At 48.0% G+C, this 22,098-nt stretch overlaps 1 protein-coding gene across 1 annotated transcript; it reads left to right on the top strand.

Moving 5' to 3' along the window:
• The first annotated feature begins 20,716 nt into the window (after positions 1-20,716).
• LOC123048954 (E3 ubiquitin-protein ligase RDUF1) lies at positions 20,717-21,575 on the top strand. Its single transcript, XM_044471965.1, has one exon. The coding sequence runs from the start codon at positions 20,821-20,823 to the stop codon at positions 21,382-21,384; it is 564 nt and encodes a 187-aa protein (XP_044327900.1). The 5' UTR covers positions 20,717-20,820; the 3' UTR covers positions 21,385-21,575.
• Positions 21,576-22,098: the final 523 nt, after the last annotated feature.

Here is a 22,098-nt window from a genome sequence, read left to right as displayed (position 1 = left end):
GCATCGGTTTCCATCGAGTACTTTACAAAGTACGCATTCATCTTGTCAAATGTGTATTGAACTATTGCCGTCACGGGTAATCCACGTGCACCTTTGAGCACCCTATTGAAGCATTCGGCCATATTGCTTGTCATTTGACCGTATCTCCGGCCATCTTCATCAAAAGCACGTGCCCACTTGTTCCGGTATTGAATGTGCCTATTGAGAAAATCTTGACCCCCGGGATCAAGTTTTTTGTGTGCGAGCAATTTGTTGTACAAAGTGGCGAAGCGCTTATCGGAGAAAGCGAGACAACAATCTTGAAGATCATCGGCCAACTCCTTAAGGCCACATGCCCTATAGAAGTTCGAACAAAAGTGCCTCATGCACCAGCGATGGTGCAACGGAGCATGCCCGGGAATGTCAATCTCCACGGCATTAAGAATTCCTTGATTCCGATCCGATATGACACAAATTTCCCTTTGAGCGGGTAACACCTTCGTCCTCAAAAGATGCAGAAACCACTCCCAGTTGTCATTGTTTTCCACCTCAACCAAAGCAAATGCCAATGGCAACACCCGGTTATTGGCATCACTTGCTATCGCAACCAACAAGGTGCCCTTGTATTGTCCTGTCAAGAACGTGCCATCAATTGCGATGACCGGCCTACAATGTTCGAAAGCCCTCACACATTGCTCGAACGCCCAAAAAGCACGGCCAAATACTCTGACTTTCCTTCCTTCATGAACCGTTGTTTGGTGCCCATGAGGCTCGACCACATGAACCATGCCCGGGTTTGTCGCGGCCATGGCTAACAACAACCTAGGGATTCGGTTGTATGCTTCCTCCCATGTACCATACAACATCTTAAATGCGGCTTGCTTCGCCTTCCATGCCTTGCCGTATTTCACCTTGTAATGAAAGATGGCTTTCACAAGGTCAATGACATGTTGGACGCTCATTGTTGGAAGTGTGGATATTGAGTTGGAGAGCCTGTAAGCGATGAACTCGGACGTGAGTTGTTTGTGCTCTTCGGACACAATCTTGCCATCCACCCTTTTGCCTTGGCACATGTGAGTTGGCACACAACTCACTACATGCCAAGTAGGACCTCCTTTCCATGGTCTTGCACGCACAATCCACGGACAACCGCCACGGCGTCTTGCCACTCCTTGTTGGACCTCCTTTCCACGACCTCTACCACCACCACGGCCTCTTGTAAGTCCAAGTTGGACCTCCTTTTCATCTTCACATGCACATGCAACCGTGTAGCGCACATTGACGTCCGAGTGCACCACCTTGTGTGGACGATAATGCGTAACCGAGTAGTTGTCGAGCCACATCTTCAAATCCAACAAGCTGTCGAACTTAGAACCTTTAGCAATCCGGTTCTTGTCGTCTACCAAATCACGGTGAGAGCTTGGCCTAACCCCAAGAGGTACACATTGGCCACCATCTACCACGGCTTCATCCGTGAGACTAACATCCTTGAACAATGTAGTCCGATGATCCCGACCAAATACCTTCTCGAAAGCTTCGGCCTCCTTCATATACCGGTGGGAGTAGGACTCCCCCCCTTGGGCGCGCCTCCTCCTCCTGGCCGGCCCTCTCCTCCCCTCCTTTATATACGGAGGGGGGGGGCACCCCATAGACACAACAATTGATCTCTTGGATCTCTTAGCCGTGTGCGGTGCCCCCCTCCACCATAATCCACCTCGATAATATCGTAGCGGTGCTTAGGCGAAGCCCTGCGTCGGTAGAACATCATCATTGTCACCACGCCATCGTGCTGACGGAACTCTCCCTCAAAGCTCGGCTGGATCGGAGTTCGAGGGACGTCATCGAGTTGAACGTGTGCTGAACTCGGAGGTGCCGTGCGTTCGGTACTTGATCGGTCAGATCGTGAAGACGTACAACTACATCAACCGCGTTGTGCTAACGCTTCCGCTTTCGGTCTACGAGGGTACGTGGACACACTCTCCCCTCTCGTTGCTATGCATCACCATGATCTTGCGTGTGCGTAGGAATTTTTTTGAAATTACTACGTTCCCCAACATAGGCGACAAGCTAAACTCATTAAAAACACTCTCTTTAGCGGGAGACTCTCAGATGAATTATATCCGGTTCGAACTGGAGGCTGACGACGAAGAATTTCGCTTCCCACCCCTGCCCACTTAATAGCCACTGTCGAAGACTTAACCGACATGCTCGATTACGGCTTCGAAGACATAGACGATATGGACGACGATGCTGGAGAGGAGCAGGCCGAAAACCCACCGTTCACTGGACGATGGACGGCCACCGCCTCATACGACGTATACATGGTGGATGCACCAAAAGAGAATAGCAGCGATGACAAGGAAGATCCAGTTGAGGATAAACCCCCTGAGATACAACCAAAGCCCCGTCGTCAGCGGCGCCACTCTAAATCACGCCGCAGCAAAAACAGCAACACCGGCACATGAGAAGATAACACTCTGGACGGTGTCGAAGACAATGAAGACCCCGTTGAGGCAACTTCCGAACAAGATGAACGGGAAGACAGGCAATTTAGCCCTGATGAACAGGCCATACACGAAGACTCGGAGGACAATAATTATCTTCCACTCTCCGAGGATGAGGTGAGCCTCGGCACCGAGGATTTTATTATGCCGGAGGAACCTCTCGAGCAGGAGCGCTTTAAACGCCGGCTAATAGCCACTGCAAGGAGCCTGAAAAAGAAGCAGCAACAGCTTCAAGCTGATCAAGATCTGCTCAAGATGTCCTGGCAGCCGAGAAATATGGCCTTAAACGCCCAGCCAAAAGTTACCCAAAGCGCAAATTGCTACCTCAGTTCGATGATGAGGCGCTGAAGCCCGTACCATCATCGCGCAATGCGGATGAACGACCACCACGTTGTCGGGACAAAGCGGCAACTCAAGCCGAACACCAGCCCGCCCCACCTCACCGTAAAGACAGAGACAAAACAACTCGGGGACATACATACGACCTGCGGCAGGGCTTGGATAGTAGAGCAGGTCAGAACAGATCGGTCTATGGATCACGGGGACGCGCCCCGACACGCGACAACGGCTATCTAGCCGAACGCAACAATCATACTCACGCCCGGGCCGAGAACCACAGACGCACTCCATCCGAGCTACGTCGCGACGTGGCCCGACACAGAGACGCCGCACACCCCCTTTGCTTCACGGACAAAGTAATGGAGCATGAATTCCCAGAAGGGTTTAAACCCATGAACATCGAATCATACGATGGAACAGCAGATCCCGCGGTATGGATTGAGGACTTCCTTATCCATATCCACATGGCCCGCGGTGATGATCTCCACGCCATCAAATACCTCCCACTAAAACTAAAGGGACCAGCGCAGCATTGGCTAAACAGCCTTCCCGAGAACTCCGTTGGCAGCTGGAAAGACCTGGAAGACGCCTTTCGCGATAACTTCCAAGGCACATATGTCCGGCCTCCAGATGCCGATGACTTAAGTCACATCATCCAGCAGCCCAGAGAGTCAGCCAGGAAGCTCTAAACTAGGTTCTTAATTAAAAAGAACCAAATTGTCGATTGTCCAGACGCCGAAGCCCTCACGGCCTTCAAACACAGCGTCCGGGGTGAGTGGCTCGCCCGCCACCTCGGTCAAGAAAAACCAAAATCCATGGCAGCCCTTACCGCTCTAATGACCCGCTTTTGCGCGGGAGAGGACAGCTGGCTCGCTCGTAGAAGCAACAGCGCCAGCGATCCGGGCACTTCAGAAGTCCGAGATGGCAACGGCAAGCCACGATGCAATAAACACAAGCGTAGCAATAATAATGAAATAACACAAGACACGGCGGTTAACGCCGGGTTTAGCGGCTCCAAACCAGGTCAGTGGAAAAAGCCATTCAAGGCAAATAGAGACGAACCATCCAATCTAGACAAGATACTGGAGCGGCCCTGCCAGATTCATGGCACCCCTGATAAACCAGCTACTCACACTAACAGAAGCTGCTAGGTCTTCAAACAAGCCGGCAATCTTAATGCCGAAAACAAGGGGAAGAGGCCGCCCAGTGACAGCGATGACGAAGAGACTCGCCCGCCGAATACCGGGGTTCAAAAGCAATCCCCCCCCCCCCCGAAGTGAAAACCGTAAACATGGTATACATGACGCACACCCCTACAGAGGAGCGTAGGCGCGCACCACAGGACGCATACGCCATGGAGCTGGTCCCCCCAAAATTTAGTCATATCCGTCCCGAAGGTTTGGCAGCTCTGATCATTGATCCAATTATCGATGGGTTCCATCTCACGAAAGTCCTTATGGACGGCGGCAGTCGCCTTAATCTACTGTACTAAGACACTGTCCGCAAAATGGGCATTGATCCTTCAAGAATCAAGCCCACCACAACTATCCTCAAGGGAGCAATACCCGGTGTAGAAGCTCACTGCACGGGCTCCATCACACTGGAAGTCGTTTTCGGTTCGCCGAACAACTTCCTAAGCGAGGGCTTGACCTTTGATATTGCCCCGTTCCACAGTAGCTACCATGCACTTCTGGGGCATACCGCTTTTGCTCGTTTTAATGCGGTCCCGCTCTATGCCCGCGCAAAACTTAAAATGCCCGGTCCACGCGGCGTCATAACAGTAAATGGAAATACGGAACACTCCCTCCGTTCAGAAGACCATACTACGGCTATTACGGCCAAAGTACAAAGCGGCCTCATCAAGCCGCATAACTCAGCGGCCATCAAGCCGCCGGTCCCTCTTAAATGGAACCAATCAATCTCAGAGCTGGATTAGCAGTTCGGCCTCCGTCGTTCGCCTTACACACACGCGAAGTTTATACCATGCATGCATAATTATGTCCTTAAAATACCTTGGTCATCGGCGGAGGCACAATACGGACAAGCCTACAAGCATTCCCATTCAATCCTTTTCTTTTTCTAACCATTTCTTATCTCTTATCACAGGTGGCTCAAACACTAGTCATCTCACGGACTCTTTCAGAGTTCGGCTTCATACACTCACCCAAAGGTTATTCCTATTAAGGAATCCTTTCATCGAGGCAAGGCGACGCAGACGTGCGACAGGAGGTCCAAATAATTTTGTGTAGACCGCACTCTCTATTTCGAGCCTGTAAAGTGCCTTCTCCCTCGGCCTTCGACCACCGGCATGTCAAATAACCTGGGTCGTGGCGCTATTATTTGTAAAATGGCAATTGACATATCAATCAGGTTCCAGTGAACATAATCTGTATCCACTATTCGCTTTTTCTAAAGAGCTACATTTTTTCCGGTTGTTTCACACTCGCACCTCGGCACAAATTGCCAGGGGCTCGATATGGGAACAAATGAGTTGCCGACAAAGTCCGAACAGCTTTCTAGCACACTTCGGTGTCACGAGTTTGGCCTTATATGCACCAGCTCCAAATCATGTCTTTGGTCAATAGTTGGGTTGCCGGGCTCCTGTTCTTACTACCTTACGTTCCGCTATATCGGCTAGGGTAGTAAAGGGAGAACTACTACGATTGTGTCCCGGTTTATCCGGACGAGCACCTCAGTAGAGAAAGCCGAAAACTGACTGTCATGATGCGGCGAGAGCTGGTCAACCACTCAATGACTTACCAGAATCTTTCGCGATTCTTTCCATCTTACACGAAGGGCCGTTCTTAAGGTCACCCATGTAACACACCGTATTCGGATAACTGCGTACATACCAGGGGCTATATCGTAGACCCACCGTTAAACTCCTATGGCTAAGTGAAAGTGTTAAAGCCCCATAGTCCGATTGCCTAGTTCGCCGCATTAACACCTCCTTCACGGACCAAGACGTTGGGTCAAGAGTGATCAAGTGCTTATTCGAACACCCCTGTATTTTATGCGAGGGGGCTGAAGCCGACGACTGGAAAACTTTCAGATTATACAAAAAATGGCCGCACAGGAGGATCCAAAATGTCTAGGCATAGCCTTAAAATATAATAATATTGTTTTTACAATCCCAATACATTTCACTCGAATATCATATCTTTCGAGCACTGACCCTCTATCAAGCGGGCACCCTCTAAGACATCCTCGAAATAAAGCTCTGGCGTGTGATGCTCCTTGCCCTTGGGTGGACTTTTCGCTGCAATATCGGTGGCCTTCATCTTCGCCCAGTACGTCTTGACGCGGGCAAAGGCCATCCGTGCACCTTCAATGCACGTTGACCGCTTAACGGCATCGATACGCGGCACCGCATCGACAAGTCGCCGCACCAAACCGAAATAACTATTCGGAATTGGCTCAGTCGGCCACAGCCGGACCACGACGTCCTTCATGGCAGAACCGGATATCTTGTGAAGTTCGGCCCACTGGGCCATCTGTTCGTTCAGCAACAGCGGGTGCTTGGGCGTGCCGAATTGTGACCAGAAAAGCTTCTCCGTTGCATACCCTTCATGCGCTTCATAAAACTGCACCGCATCGGAGGCGCTCTTCGGCAAGTCCAAGAATGCATCTGGAGAGCTCCACATTTGATTAAGCGGGGAATACTTTGGATCGCCGAATTTAGTCAATAATAAGAAAGGCTTACCGGCCGCTATCTCCCCAGCTTGCCGGATCTCTTCCCGAGCCGCTCTAGACTCAGATCATACTCCTCTCGCCTCTTGTAAGGCCTTGTCGAGATCGGCCGCTTTGGCTTTGTTATCCCTCTCGAGGAATTCGCACCGGACGGTGGCTTCTTTCAGCTCGCGCGCCATGGTAGACATTTTCTCCTCACATTGGCACTGAGCAGCCTGTCCAGCTTTTAGCTCATCAGTTGCCTTCTTGGCAGCCACATTACTCATCCGGGCTTGCTCCTTGGCTCGGGCAAGTTCAGCCCGAAGGGTCTCCATCACGGCGGCACTATCTGCAGAAACACATGTCTCAAAATATAATTCTAGCTTCATGCCCATGTTATTATACATACATACACTGACCGCCCCAAAACATACTGAAAGATCGTGGATGTCGTCTAGAGGGGGGTGAATAGGCGCTTTAAAATAATTACGGTTGAGGCTTGAACAAATGCGGAATAAACCTAGCGGTTAATTTGTCAAGCACAAAACCTACAACAACTAGGCTCACCTATGTGCACCAACAACTTATGCTAAGCAAGAAAAACCACTTAGGTGATAGCAAGATATATGACAAGAAACAATATGGCTATCACAAAGTAAAGTGCATAAGTAAAGGGCTCGGGTAAGAGATAACCGAGGCACGCGGAGACGACGATGTATCCCGAAGTTCACACCCTTGCGGATGCTAATCTCCGTTTGGAGTGGTGTGGAGGCACAATGCTCCCCAAGAAGCCACTAGGTCCACCGTAATCTCCTCACGCCCTCGCACAATGCAAGATGCCGTGATTCCACTAAGGGGACCTTGAGGGCGGTCACCGAACCCGTACAAATGGCAACCCTTGGGGGCGGTCACCGAACCCGTACACTTTGGCAACCCTTGGGGGCGGTCACCGGAACCCGTCAAATTGCTCGGGGCGATCTCCACAACCTAATTGGAGACCCCGACGCTTGCCCGGAGCTTTACACCACAATGATTGAGCTCCGAACACCACCAACCGTCTAGGGCGCCCAAGCACCCAAGAGGAACAAGCTCAAGGGTACCAAGCACCCAAGAGTAATAAGCTTCTCAACTTGTAACTTCCACGTATCACCGTGGAGAACTCAAACCGATGCACCAAATGCAATGGCAAGGGCACACGGAGTGCCCAAGTCCTTGTCTCTCAAATCCCACCGAAGCAACTAATGCTAGGGAGGAAAATGAGAGGAAGAACAAGAAGGAGAACACCAAGAACTCCAAGATCTAGATCCAAGGGGTTCCCTTCACATAGAGGAGAAAGTGATTGGTGGAAATGTGGATCTAGATCTCCTCTCTCTTTTCCCTCAAAAACTAGCAAGAATCCATGGAGGGATTGAGAGATAGCAAGCTCGAAGAAGGTCAACAATGGGGGAAGAACACGAGCTCAAAGGATAAGGTTCATTGGGGAAGAAGACCCCCTTTTATAGGAGGGGGAAAATCCAACCGTTATGTGCTCAGCCCGCACACGAGCGGTACTACCGCTCGGGCGGAAGAAGCAGTCAAAAGGAGCAACAACACAAGAACCTTGGGGCGGTAGTACCGCCGATAAGCGGTACTACCGCTCACCCCAGGGGTACTACCGCTGGAGGAGCAGAACATGGGATAAAAGGAGGCAGGACAGAGCAGAGTACGGTGGCAGTAGTGCAGTAGCGGTACTACCATGCCTTACTGCCGCGCGACTACCGCTGAACCCGACACGAAAAGAGCAGACCCAAAATCGAGGCGGTAGTAGAGCGGTACTGGAGCGGTACTACCGCTTGACGCTACAAGCGGTACTACCGCTGCCACCGCGGTACTACCGCAGGGAGAAAAACAGAACTGCCAAAACTTCTTCATATGAGCTCCGAATTGAGCAAACTCAAGCTTGTTGGTTATAGTAAGAAGAGGCAGGGGAGGTATGCCAACAAATAGAGGAGTGAAACCTCCAACCAAGAAGAACCGGCATAACCTCCAACATCAAAAACATCATAGAAGATGCGAGTGAACTCAGTTTTCGATGAACTCGAGCTTGTCATCAAGATGACCATAAGCTCCAAAACTCACAAAGAGAAGAACCAAACAAGAACCAATAAAGATGATGCAAGGATGCAATGGTTTGAGCTCTCTATGAACGATACGATCAAGCTACTCGTCGAGAGCCCCCCTTGATAGTACGGCAATCGATCCTATAACCCGGTCTCCCAACTACCATCATGAGACCGGTAAAATAGAAAACCTATCAAGAGCAAACCTTTGCCTTGCACATGGTCCACTTGAGCTAGATGATGACGATCTTGACTCCCTCAAGATGGACCACCTTTCTTGATTGCGTTGGCTCGATGAATACTAGTTGATTGCTCCCCCATACTCCACTATGGGTGAGCCACCCTTCCGCACATCTTCACAAGTCCATTGTCACCACAATGGCTTCAAGCATTTGATCTCTTCGTGATGCTTTACTTGAACTTGCCCACTTCACTTGAACTTGCACACCGCAACCTAACCCCACAAAGAACTCTCACGAAGACCATGGGTTAGTACACAAAGCGTAATTGACAATGCTTACCACACCATGGGATCGCTTGATCCCTCGGTACATCTTGTGCGCTTTGTGTGTTGATCAACTTGATTCACTCTTGACTTAGTCTTGATCAACCTTGACTCTTTCCAACTCTCTTCATTTGGATGATGTCTTGAAGGTAAACATGAATGATCACACAATCTTCTTCTTCAAGACATGCTTGCAATAAGCTCAATTCTCACATGACCAATCTTTGGATAATTCCTTAATAACACCTTGATCACCACATAAACTCCTTGAAACCAACACATGGACTTCAAGAAATGCCTATGGACAAATCCTTCAAATATAACTCAAAGCAACCATTAGTCCATAGAGATTGTCATCAATTACCAAAATCAAACATGGGGGCACCGCATGTTCTTTCACATACCTTGCGCCTCGTCGAGCCGCTTGTTAATAAGCGTGATGTCGTCATCCGCCACATCAAGTTTTTCCTTCAGACCTGCAACCTCTGTAGTGTGGGCAGTCGTCATCGAGGTAACAGCCTGTGTGCAAATTAATTGGATTATTTCCTGGACGATTCTTTTTCGATCCTCTGATTGCCTCCCTTTGGACGCCAACCAGAGTCTCAGGGGCTACTATCTATACACAGGTGCATTTTGCGTATAGAGCGCAACCGAAAATATAACATTGCATACCTCGAAGCCTCTTAGTAGGCTCGTGAAAGCTTCATTCAATCCGCTTTTCGCGGACAGAATCCTCTCAACCACCGTACCCATCAAAGTATGATGTTCCTCTGATACGGGCGAATATCGCAACATGTCCATCAGTGTATCCGGCGCCTCCGGATTCTTGGAAGCAGCTGTGGGAGCACGGACTCCCTTTGGAAGGATATGTTTGCTTGACCCTAGAGTCGTCTCCGGCTGTAAGCCGGATAGTCCGGTGCCTTTATTGTTAGTCCCCGCAGGGACCGCATACCCCGGACCCCGGGCGGCCAAAGTTTCACCTTGGGGCGTTGTCTCCATTATCCTCTATTGATCGGGCGAGATCCTCCGGGACGACACCTCGATGTCGTCCGCCCTGTTGGGCGAGGAAGCTTGCGGAGGCGTCTCGCTTTCCATCATCTCCGGAAGAAGATCCCTCGAAGAGGAGGATTGTTGAGGAAGACTGTGTGCCGGACTGCAAAAACATGTATTCTAGATGTCACCCTGGTAATAGGAAAAGGAACGGGATATGTTTAAAACATCCTTGTTCACTTACGATTCGTCTGAAGGATTGTCCTTATGGAGGAACTGTGCGACAACGTCGCCTTCCGAGCCCGAACCGCCTGACAGGGGCACCTTACCGCGCTTAGGAGCCTTTACCTCCCAATCTTCGGAGGCGGCCCTTTTCTTACCATGAGGAGAAAGGATGTCATCTTCTCCTTCTCTTTTGTCTTCGGAAGAGGGAGCCTTAATCTCCCCGGACACAGTGTCTGGTGTACCTTCGGGGCTACCTTTGGCTCCCCCGCTCTCCTTATTGTCCTCTTTCACCGACGCCTGGTATGGCGTCGGGACCAGCATCCTTGTTAGCACGGGACTAGCTGAGTCTTCAGTGAGGGGGGCCAAACACCTGATTCGCTCCGCCTTCTTTATCCAGCCCTGGAAGAAGGTGGTCTTCTCAGTATCTTATTATGAGATGTTTAACTAAACTGTGTTTGGGAGTCAAATGCTTACCGAGGTATCCGGATGGTTGCAGTCAAGGCCGATGTCCTTTGTAGTATCCGGCCATTGTTTTCGTGTCCCGAAAAATAACTTCCACATTCCTCTATGCGTCGCGCTGAAGAAGTGCTGAAGGGTTCGTGGTCCTTTCGGATTGAACTCCCACATGTGGAGTGGTCGTTGTTGGCATGGGAGGACCTGGCGGACTAACATTACTTGAATCACATCGATGAGTTCGGTGTTCTTCTCAAGGAGACTCCGTATGCGGCTCTGTAGAGTCTGCACTTCATCAATTGATCCCCAGTTCAACCCCTTATTGACCCATGATGCGAGCTGAATTGGAGGGCCAGATCGGAATGCAGGTGTAGCTGCCCACTTGGTACCACGGGGTTCAGTGATGTAAAACCACTCCCGCTGCCATAAGTCGGAAGATTCTGTGAAGGATCCTTTTAGCCAAGGAGCGTTGATGAGTTTTGTCACTGTAGCACCACCGCACTCCGCTTGTTTCCCATCAACTACCTTCGGCTTCACATTAAAGGTCTTAAGCCACAAGCCACAGTGTGGGAGAATACGGAGGAAGGCCTCGCACGTGATAATGAACGCCGAGACGTGAAGAAAGGAGTCCGGAGTTAGATCATGAAAATCTAGCCCGTAATAGAACATGAGCCCTCGAACAAAGAGGTGGAGAGAGAACCCTAGCCCTCAGAGGAAGTGGGAGATGAATACGACCCTCTCATTGGATCTGGGGGTAGGAATAACCTGCCCTTGAGCAGGAAGCCTGTGAGGGATTTCCGCGGTCAGGTATCTTGCCGCCCGGAGCTTCGTGATATCCTCCTCGGTGACAGAGGATGGCACACACCGACCTTGAAGGCTGGGACCGGACATGGCTGGGAAGCTCGAAGCAATCGAACCTTGGGCGCTGGAGCTCGAGGTTGGAGAGGCTGAGGAAAGGGTTGGTGTAAAGAAGCAAGACGGGCCTTGGTCCCTTTATAAAGACAATGAATATTGAACGCCTCCTCCTCGGCCTTAAAACTTTCCTATTCTTAAGGAATCATGCCAACCGAACGGTTGGAATACCCACGCCCGTGTTGATGAGAATCTCATAATAAGGGGACACGATCTCTGCTGCGACAAGACGTGCCAATGAAACCGCGTCTCGGAACATGGAGCGACAGGCTAAAAAACGGTTCGATATAAACACCGGGCGGTGACATGACGTCACGCTACAAAAAGTTGTCAGCGGATTGGACTCGTGAAATATTATGCTCTCCGCGGTGGTGTGAGGTATTTGTTTTGCAGAGCCGGACACGTTCGTTGAAGTCCGAAGACTGTGTTGGAGTATTCGGAGAAGGAACCCGCCTCGCAATGTCGAAGATAATCTGCGCGCCGGACACATCGTCATTGAAGCCTGGTTCAGGGGCTACTAAGGGAGTCCTGGATTAAGGGGTCCTCGGACGTCCGGACTATAGTACGTGGGCCGGACTGATGGGCTGTGAAGATACAAGACTGAAGACCCTCTCCCGTGTCCGAATAGGACTCTCCTTGGCGTGGAAGGCAAGCTTGGCGTCCTGATATGAAGATTCCTTTCTCTGTAACCGACTTTGTACAACCCTAGTCCCCTCCGGTGTCTATATAAACCGGAGGGCTTAGTCCGTAGAGGCTAGAAGAATCATAATCATAGTCATACAGGCTAGACTCTTAGGGTTTTAGCCATTACGATCTCATGGTAGATCTACTCTTGTAATACTCATATTCATCAAGATCAATCAATCAGGAAGTAGGGTATTACCTCCATAGAGAGGGCCCGAACCTGGGTAAACATCGTGTCCCCCGTCTCCTGTTACCATCAACCTTAGACGCACAGTTCGGGACCCCCTACCCGAGATCCGCCGGTTTTGACACCGACAACAGGCTTCACCGCAAGTCTGTATAAAACTATATGCTTTGATCAACTCATCAAAGTATATATTCCAACTCTGAGATGCTTGCACCAGTCCATAGATGGATCGCTGCAGCTTGCACCCTTTGTTAGCACCTTTAGGATTGACAAAACCTTCTTGTTCTATCATATACAACTCTTCTTTAATAAATCCATTAAGGAATGCAGTTTTGACATTCATTTGCTAGATTTCATAAAATGTGGCAATTGCTAACATGATTCGGACAGACTTAAGCATCGCTACGAGTGAGAAAATCTCATCGTAGTCAACACCTTGAACTTGTCGAAAACTTTTTGCGGCAATTTGAGCTTTGTAGATAGTAACACTACTACCAGCGTCCGTCTTCCTCTTGAAGATCCATTTATTCTCAATGGCTTGCTAATCATCGGGCAAGTCAATCAAAGTCCACACTTTGTTCTTCATACATGGATCCCATCTCAGATTTCATGGCCTCAAGCCATTTTGCGGAATCTGGGCTCATCATCGCTTCCTCATAGTTCGCAGGTTCATCATGGTCTAGTAACATGACTTCCAGAATAGGATTACCGTACCACTCTGGTGCGGAACGTATTTTGCTTGAGCTACAGGTTCGATAGTAACTTGATCTGAAGTTTCATGATCATCATCATTAACTTCCTCACTAATTGGTGTAGGTATCACCGGAACTAATTTCTGTGATGAACCATTTTCCAATTCGAGAGAAGGTACAATTACCACATCAAGTTCTACTTTCCTCCCACTCACTTCTTTCGAGAGAAACTCCTTCTCTAGAAAGGACCCATTCTTAGCAACAAAGATCTTGCCTTCGGATCTGTGATAGAAGGTGTACCCAACAGTTTCTTTTGGGTATCCTATGAAGACGCACTTCTCCGATTTGGGTTCGAGCTTATCAGGCTGAAACTTTTTCACATAAGCAATGCCACCCCAAACTTTAAGAAATGACAGCTTAGGTTTCTTGTTAAACCACAATTCATACGGTGTCGTCTCAACGGATTTAGACGGTGCCCTATTTAACATGAATGCAGATGTCTCTAATGCATAACCCCAAAACAATAGTGGTAAATCGGTAAGAGACATCATAGATCGCACAATATCTAATAAAGTACGATTACGACGTTCGGACACACCATTACGTTGTGGTGTTCCAGGTGGCGTAAGTTGTGAAACTATTCCACATTGTTTCAAATGAAGACCAAACTCGTAACTCAAATATTCACCTCCACGATCAGATCGTAGAAACTTTATTTTCTTGTTATGATGATTTTCCACTTCACTATGAAATTCTTTGAACTTTTCAAATGTTTCAGACTTATGTTTCATCAAGTATATATACCCATATATGCTCAAATCATCTGTGAAGGTCAGAAAATAACGATACCCGCCACGAGCCTCAACACTCATCGGACCGCATACATCAATATGTATTATTTCCAACAAGTCTGTTGCTCACTCCATTGTTCCGGAGAACGGAGTCTTAGTCATCTTGCCCATGAGGAATGGTTCGCAAGCATCAAGTGATTCATAATCAAGTGATTCTAAAAGCCCATCAGCATGGAGTTTCTTCATGCGCTTTACACCCTTATGACCTAAATGGCAGTGCCACAAACATGTTGCACTATCATTATTAACTTTGCATCTTTTGGCATCAATATGTGTATCACTGCAATCGAGATTCAGTAAACCATTTACATTGGATGTAAGACCATAGAAGGTTTTATTCATGTAAACAGAACAACAATTATTCTCTGACTTAAATGAATAACCGTATCGCAATAAACATGATTCAATCATACTCATGCTCAACGCAAACACCAAATAACATTTATTTAGGTCCAATACTAATCCCGAAGGTAGATGGAGTATGCGATGGTGATCTTATCAACCTTGGAATCACTTCCAGAACACATCGTCACCTCGCCCTCAACTAGTCTTTGTTCATTTTGTAACTCTTGTTTCAAGTTACTAATCATATCAACTGAACCAGTATCAAATACCCATGGGCTACTATGAACACTAGTAAAGTACACATCAATAACATGTATATCATATATACTTTTGTTCACTTTGCCATCCTTCTTATCCGCCAAGTATTTGGGGCAGTTCCGCTTCCAGTGATCATTTCCTTTGAAGTAGAAGCACTCAGTTTCAGGCTTGGGTCCAGCTTTGGGCTTCTTCATGGGAGTGTCAACTTGCTTGCCATTCCTCTTGAAGTTTCCCTTTCTTTCCCTTGCCCCTTTACTTGAAACTAGTGGTCTTGTCAACCATCAACACTTGATGCTTTTTCTTGATTTCTACCTTCGCCGATTTCAGCATCACGAGGAGCTTGGGAATCGTTTCTGTTATCCCTTGCATATTATAGTTCATCACGAAGTTCTAGTAACTCGGTGATAGTGACTAGAGAACTTTGTCAATCACTATCTTATCTGGAAGATTAACTCCCATTTGATTCAAGTGATTGTAGTACTTAGACATTCTGAGCACATGCTCACTAGCTGAGCTATTCTCCTCCATCTTGTAGGCAAAATACTTTGTCAGAGGTCTCATACCTCTTAACACGGGCATGAGTCTGAAATACCAATTTCAACTCTTGGAACATCTCATATGCTCCATGTCGTTCAAAACATTTTTGAAGTCCCAGTTCTAAGCCGTAAAGTATGGTGCACTAAACTATCAAGTAGTCATCATACCGAGCTTGCCAAACGTTCATAACGTTTGCATCTGCTCCTGCAATAGTTCTGTCACCTAGTGGTGCATCAAGGACATAATTCTTCTGTGCAGTAATGAGGATAATCCTCAGATCACGAACCTAGTCCGCATCATTGCTACTAACATCTTTCAACTTACTTTTCTCTAGGAACATATCAAAAATAAACGGGGAAGCTATACGCGAGCTATTGATCTACAACATAGATATGCAAATACTATCAGGACTAAGTTCATGATAAATTAAAGTTCAATTAATCATATTACTTAAGAACTTCCACTTAGATAGACATCCCTCTAGTCATCTAAATGATCATGTGATCCATATCAACTAAACCATGTCCGATCATCACGTGAGATGGAGTAGTTTTCAATGGTGAACACCTCTATGTTGATCATATCTTCTATATGATTCACGCTCGACCTTTCGGTCTCCAGTGTTCCGAGGCCATATCTGCATATGCTAGGTTCGTCAAGTTTAACCCGAGTATTCTGCGTGTGCAAAACTGGCTTGCACCCGTTGTATGTGAACGTAGAGCTTATCACACCCGATCATCACGTGGTGTCTCAGCACGAAGAACTGTCGCAACAGTGCATACTCAGGGAGAACACTTATACCTTGAAATTTTAGTAAGGGATCATCTTATAATGCTACCGTCGTACTAAGCAAAATAAGATGCATAAAGGATAAACATCACATGCAATCAAAATAAGTGATATGATATGGCCATCATCATCTTGTGCCTTTGATCTCCATCTCCAAAGTAGCGTCATGATCACCATTGTCACCGGCTTGACACCTTGATCTCCATCGTAGCATCGTTGTCGTCTCGCCAACTATTGCTTCTACGACTATCGCTACCGCTTAGTGATAAAGTAAAGCAATCACATGGTGATTGCATTTCATACAATAAAGCAACAACCATAAGGCTCCTGCCAGTTGCCTATAACTTCTACAAAACATGATCATCTCATACAAAAATTTATATATCATCACGTCTTGACCATATCACATCACAACAAGCCCTGCAAAAACAAGTTAGACATCTTCTACTTTGTTGTTGCAAGTTTTACGTGGCTGCTACGGGCTTCTAGCAAGAACCGTTCTTACCTATGCATCAAAACCACAATGATTTTTCGTCAAGTGTGTTGTTTTAACCTTCAACAAAGACAGGGCGTAGTCAAATTCGATTCAACTAAAATTGGAGAAACAGACACCCACTAGCCACCTGTGTGCAAAGCACGTCGGTAGAACTAGTCTCATGAACGCGGTCATGTAATGTCGGTCCGGGCCGCTTCATCCAACAATACCGCCGAATCAAAGTAAGACGTTGCTGGTAAGCAGTATGACTATTATCGCCCACAACTCATTGTGTTCTACTCGTGCATATAACATTTTCGCATAGACCTGGCTCGGATGCCACTGTTGGGGAACGTAGCATGCAATTTCAAAAAAATTCCTACGCTCACGCAAGATCTATCTAGGAGATGCATAGCAACGAGAGGGGGAGAGCATCTTCATACCCTTGAAGATCGCAAAGCGGAAGCGTTTATCAACGCGGTTGATGTAGTCGTACACCTTCTTGATCTGTCCCGATCAAGTACCGAAAGTACCACACCTCCGTGTTCAACACATGTTCAGCTCGATGACGTCCTCGCCTTCTTGATCCAGCAAGAGGGGCGAAGTAGTACATGAGTTCCGGCAACACGACGGCGTGGTGACGGTGTTGGTGAAGAACAATCTCTGTAGGGCTTCGCCTAAGCACTACAAAAACTATGACGGAGGATAAACTAGAGGGGACGGGGTTGCCGGTACACGGCTTGGTGTTTCTTGATGTGTCTTTGGTGCTAGCCCTGCCCCTCTATTTATATGTTGAGCCCTGGGGTCGAAACTTGGAGCAAAAGCCTCCTTAAAGTCGGTTTTGCCCGAAAGGCAAGAGCCCACTCGGACTCCAGGACCAAATGCCACAATCCTTGGCGTCTGGCCCAGGGCCAGACGCCAGGGTCTCCGGCGTTTGGCCCCCTGGCCTCCGCAAAACTCCTTTTGCACCGACCTAAAGCCTCATGGGCTTCACCCCTTGGCCGAACCATATCATCCTATATATCAATCTTTACCTCCGGACCATTCCGGAGCTCCTCGTCATGTTCGTGATCTCATCCGGGACTCCGAACAACATTCGGTCACCAACATACATAACTCATATAATACTATATCGTCAACGAACGTTAAGCGTGCGGACCCTACGGGTTCGAAAACTATGTAGACATGACCGAGACCTCTCTCTGGTCAATAACCAATAGCGGAACCTGGATGTGCATATTGGTTCCTACATATTCTACGAAGATCTTTATTGGTCGAACCTTATGACAACATACGTTATTCCCTTTGTCATCGGTATGTTACTTGCCCGAGATTCGATCGTCGGTATCCTCATACCTAGTTCAATCTCGTTACCCGCAAGTCTCTTTACTCGTTCCGTAATGCATCATCCCGTAACTAACTCATTAGTCACATTGCTTGCAAGGCTTATTATGATGTGCATTACCGAGAGGGCCCAGAGATACCTCTGATACATGGAGTGACAAATCCTAATCTTGATCTATGCCAAGCCAACAAACACCTTCAGAGACACCTGTAGAGCATCTTTATAATCACCCAGTTACGTTGTGACGTTTGATAGCATACAAGGTGTTCCTCCGGTATTCGGGAGTTGCATAATCTCATAGTCAAAGAAATATGTATAAGTCATGAAGAAAGCAATAGCAATAAAACTTAACGATCATTATGCTAAGCTAACGGATGGGTCTTGTCCATCACATCATTCTCTTAATGATGTGATCCCGTTCATCAAATGACAATACATGTCCATGGTCAGAAAACTTAACCATCTTTGATGAATGAGCTAGTCAAGTAGAGGCATACTAGGGACACTCTGTTTTGTCTATGTATTCACACATGTACTAAGCTTCCGGTTAATACAATTCTAGCATGAATAATAGATATTTATCATGATATAAGGAAATATAAATAACAACTTTATTATTGCCTCCAGGGCATATTTCCTTCTGTTTAGCAGTTCGCCCACACGCCACTTTTCACTTACGCACAAGGGCTGGTATGTGGGCATTTGCCATCTCGCCCACACGTCCGTCTCCTCTCCCACACCCAAGCTGCCAGTTGCCATGTGTTTTGCAGTGTATATGGCAACTGCCCTAGTGTGCTTGTAAGCAGATGTCAACTCTCTTTTTTTACCCGAACATGTCAGTTGCCCTATGTTTTGCAGGGTACACGGCAACTGCCCTAGTGTGCTTGTAAGCAGATGGCAACTCTCTTTTTACCCGAACATGTTGTTTTGCCATGTCTCTTTGTAGCGCTACACGGCAACTGCCTAGTGTTAGTAGGTGACAACTCCTAAGGTTTTCAAATCATGGCAATTGTAGTAAACCAGACCATACATGGCAACTGCTTAGTGTTAGTAGGCGGCAACCTCTAAAGTTTTCAAATCATGGCAACTATAGTAAACCAGACCATACATGACAATAACTGCAGTTGTCCAAAATGGCAATTGTAGTTGTCCGACATGGCAACTGTAGTTCAGCGACATGGCAACTGCAGGTAAACAAACATTGAAGAGGGTCCGGACCATGGCAACTATGGGGACGCGTGATGACTGTCACGCTGGGCGTGCGGGACCGTGAGGTAGGCGGCTGAGAGAGGTCGTGTGGGCGTTATGCATTTTGCCCACACGTAGGCGTGTGAGAGAAACCGCAAGGGAAAAAAGAGGCATGTGGGCGCTAGTTCTTTTGCCCACATGTAGGCGTGTGGGCTGATCCTCTTAGACACCACACAAAATGTGTGGGAAGACCCCTTAACGCCCACACGTGTGGCAGTTATCGTCGTCCTTCTTTTTTCCTTTTTTTCCTTTCCTTTTTCAAATTCGAGAAAGTTTTTTTATTCAAGTTTTTGCAAAATCGATGAAATTTTTTCAAACTCGATGAACTTTTTTCAAATTCGGTGAACTTTTTTTCAAGTCCGATGAACTTTTTTCGAAACCGGTGAACTTTTTCAAATTCGATGAACTTTTCTCAAGTTTGATGAACTTTTTTTTGAAAATTGATAAACTTTTCTTCAAATTTGATGACTTTTCTTCAAAAGCGTTGAACTTTTTTCAACATCGATGAACCTTTTTCGTATTCGATGAACTTCTTTTTAAATTCGATGAACTTTCTTCGTATTCGATGAACTTTTCTCAAGTTTGGTGAACTTTTTTTTGAAAAATGATAAACTTTTCTTCAAATTCGATGACTTTTCTTCAAAAGCGTTGAACTTTTTTCAACATCGATGAACCTTTTTCGTATTCGATGAACTTTTCTTCAAATTCAATGAACTTTTTTTAAATTCGATGAACTTTCTTCGTATTCGATGAACTTTTTTCATATTCAATGAACTTTTTTATTAATTCATAATTTTTCTGTGTTATTTTTTCATATTTATGGAAAATTTACGAGCATATTCCCTCCATTTTTTGCCCTGAAACAACAGCTCAGCAGAAAAAAAAAGAAAAGTAGGCGACGCGACTTGATCGAGCGAGCGAGTGATGCGCGGGAGCGAGGGAGCGAAGGTAGAGTGGGTTCATCAAATTTTTAAAATGTCATCTGTTTTGAAAAAAGTTCAACGAATTTAAAAAAAGAAAGAAACGGGAAAAATAGAAAATAGAAACTATGGTTCATAAAAACAAATAACGTAAATAAAAACGGTCCGGAAGCTTTCAGAAGCTTCCCAAAACCGGCCTAGGAAGCTTTTGGGAGCTTCCCCATAATAATAACCTTTTTTTAGGGGTCCCCATAATAATAACCAGGAAGAAGAGATTCGCCTAGTGTGTCTATATGGGCCGGCCCAATTTGATGAGAGGGCACGCCGTTTGCAAAAAAGGAAGAAACCAGCGCTATAGGCGTCGTTTAGGATTACACGCGGACCAGCACCTCAGCCGCCCAGCCAGTCCCCTGCTTCCACAACATTCCGGTCACATGCCGAACAGTGCAGCCCTCAGTAGACCCCATCACTGACGGCACAGACGAAATATCTGGAACGTTCCGGAACCACGCGCTCCCGCCGTCGCCCCTCCCAACCGATTCCAACCCGACCCGTTAACGTCCTCCCCAACCTCGCAAGTCGCAACGGAAACCACCGTGCCATCGGGTAAAATAGGGCCCACAGCTCAGAGACCCAGCGCGCCAGCCTAGAATCTTCCAGAACTTTCACCCCACCCGTCGCCCTCCGCCGTCTTATATACCCCTCCTGTTCCAAATCCGCGGTACATCTCACGAGAAAAACACAGAACTCGCCGGCAAAAAGACAGAGGCTCCTCCACCTCCTCTCCCCTCTCGCTCTCGGCTCCTTCCCTCCCATGGACTCGGCGAACGGCGACAACATGGCGGCCGGCATCATGCGGCTGCTCATGCTGATGGCGAGGGGCCCCTCGGCCGCCGACGCAATGCCGGGGGCGGGCGGCGGGCGGGTGACGGTGCATCACTTCATCCTCAGCGGCGACGGCGGCGACCTCTTCTCCGGCGAGGTCGGCGGCGGCGTCCCGCCGGCGTCCAAGGCGGCGATCGCCTCGCTGAAGGAGGTCCAGGCCGCTGGGGACGGCGAGGGCTCGCTTGGCGACTGCGCGATCTGCCTCGACGCGTTCGGGGCCGGCAAGGAGATGCCGTGCGGGCACCGCTTCCACGGGGAGTGCCTGGAGCGGTGGCTGGGCGTGCACGGGAGCTGCCCCGTCTGCCGCCACGAACTCCCCAAGGCGGAGCCGGCGGCCGAGGAGCAGCAGCAGCAGAGCGGCGACGGCGAGAGGCGCGGGCCCAGGGGCGCGGTGCTGGTCAGCATCGTGACGCTGCGGGGAGCGGAGAGGCCACAGCAGGTGGAGGAGCAGAGGGAGGAGCCGATCAACATCAGGATCGAGGACGTGGATTAGGAGTAGGGTTAGGCTTCCAATTGGTTCCGATTGGTTCGGTTCATGGTGGCGGCGGTTTACTTTTTCTTCATCACCTTCTTCGTTGTACATACACAAGTTGCTGAAGAGGAGAGGAGAGGAGGAATTGGGGCAAAATTGTGTACATAATTGCGGAAGATGCTGCGATGTCAATGAAACTGAATTTTCTTTTCTTCAGAGAAAGCCAAATTCCAAGGTTTTGTTCATAATTCTGCTGCGCAGCCAAATTCCTTCCTCCCAAATTCCAACTGTGCCATAATCTCGTTGTTGTTTACTTGTTTCTACTGGGTAGCTTCAGGACGAACGATGCTGCGCCCAACTGCTTGCTGGTGCTGTGTATGCGTCAACAGCGAGACTGGAGCGGTGTGGCACGTCGCGTAACATCGTCTATGTGGTTGGTGATAGAGACGCAGCTGCTGCATCGAGGCTGAAGGCCACTCTCTGCACTGAGCCGGAGAAAACGACGGACCGTGAAAGAAAAATGTCGACACATCTGAATACTCCAGTAATTCTGCTGGGGACTGGGGTTTATGCTTATGCTTTTCCGGGTGCAGATAAGAGCAGCTGTGACCTATCCTAAGACCTCAACACTCACCTCCCGGCAACCTGCTCCTAAAACTGGGATGGTGGCATCTAACCCATCCCCTAAACTTAACTCTTAACAAAAAAAAAATATTTATTATTTCTGCATTCCTT

This window comes from Triticum aestivum, chromosome 2D, assembly GCF_018294505.1.
Source record: "Triticum aestivum cultivar Chinese Spring chromosome 2D, IWGSC CS RefSeq v2.1, whole genome shotgun sequence".
NCBI lineage: Eukaryota > Viridiplantae > Streptophyta > Magnoliopsida > Poales > Poaceae > Triticum > Triticum aestivum.
The sequence above is the reverse complement of the archived record's forward strand: the minus strand, read 5'-3'. Positions and strand labels throughout refer to the sequence as shown.

Coding starts and splice junctions, on each gene's coding strand:
- LOC123048954 (XM_044471965.1), top strand. CDS start 20,821: ATGGACTCGGCGAACGGCGACAACATGGCGGCCGGCATCATGCGGCTG.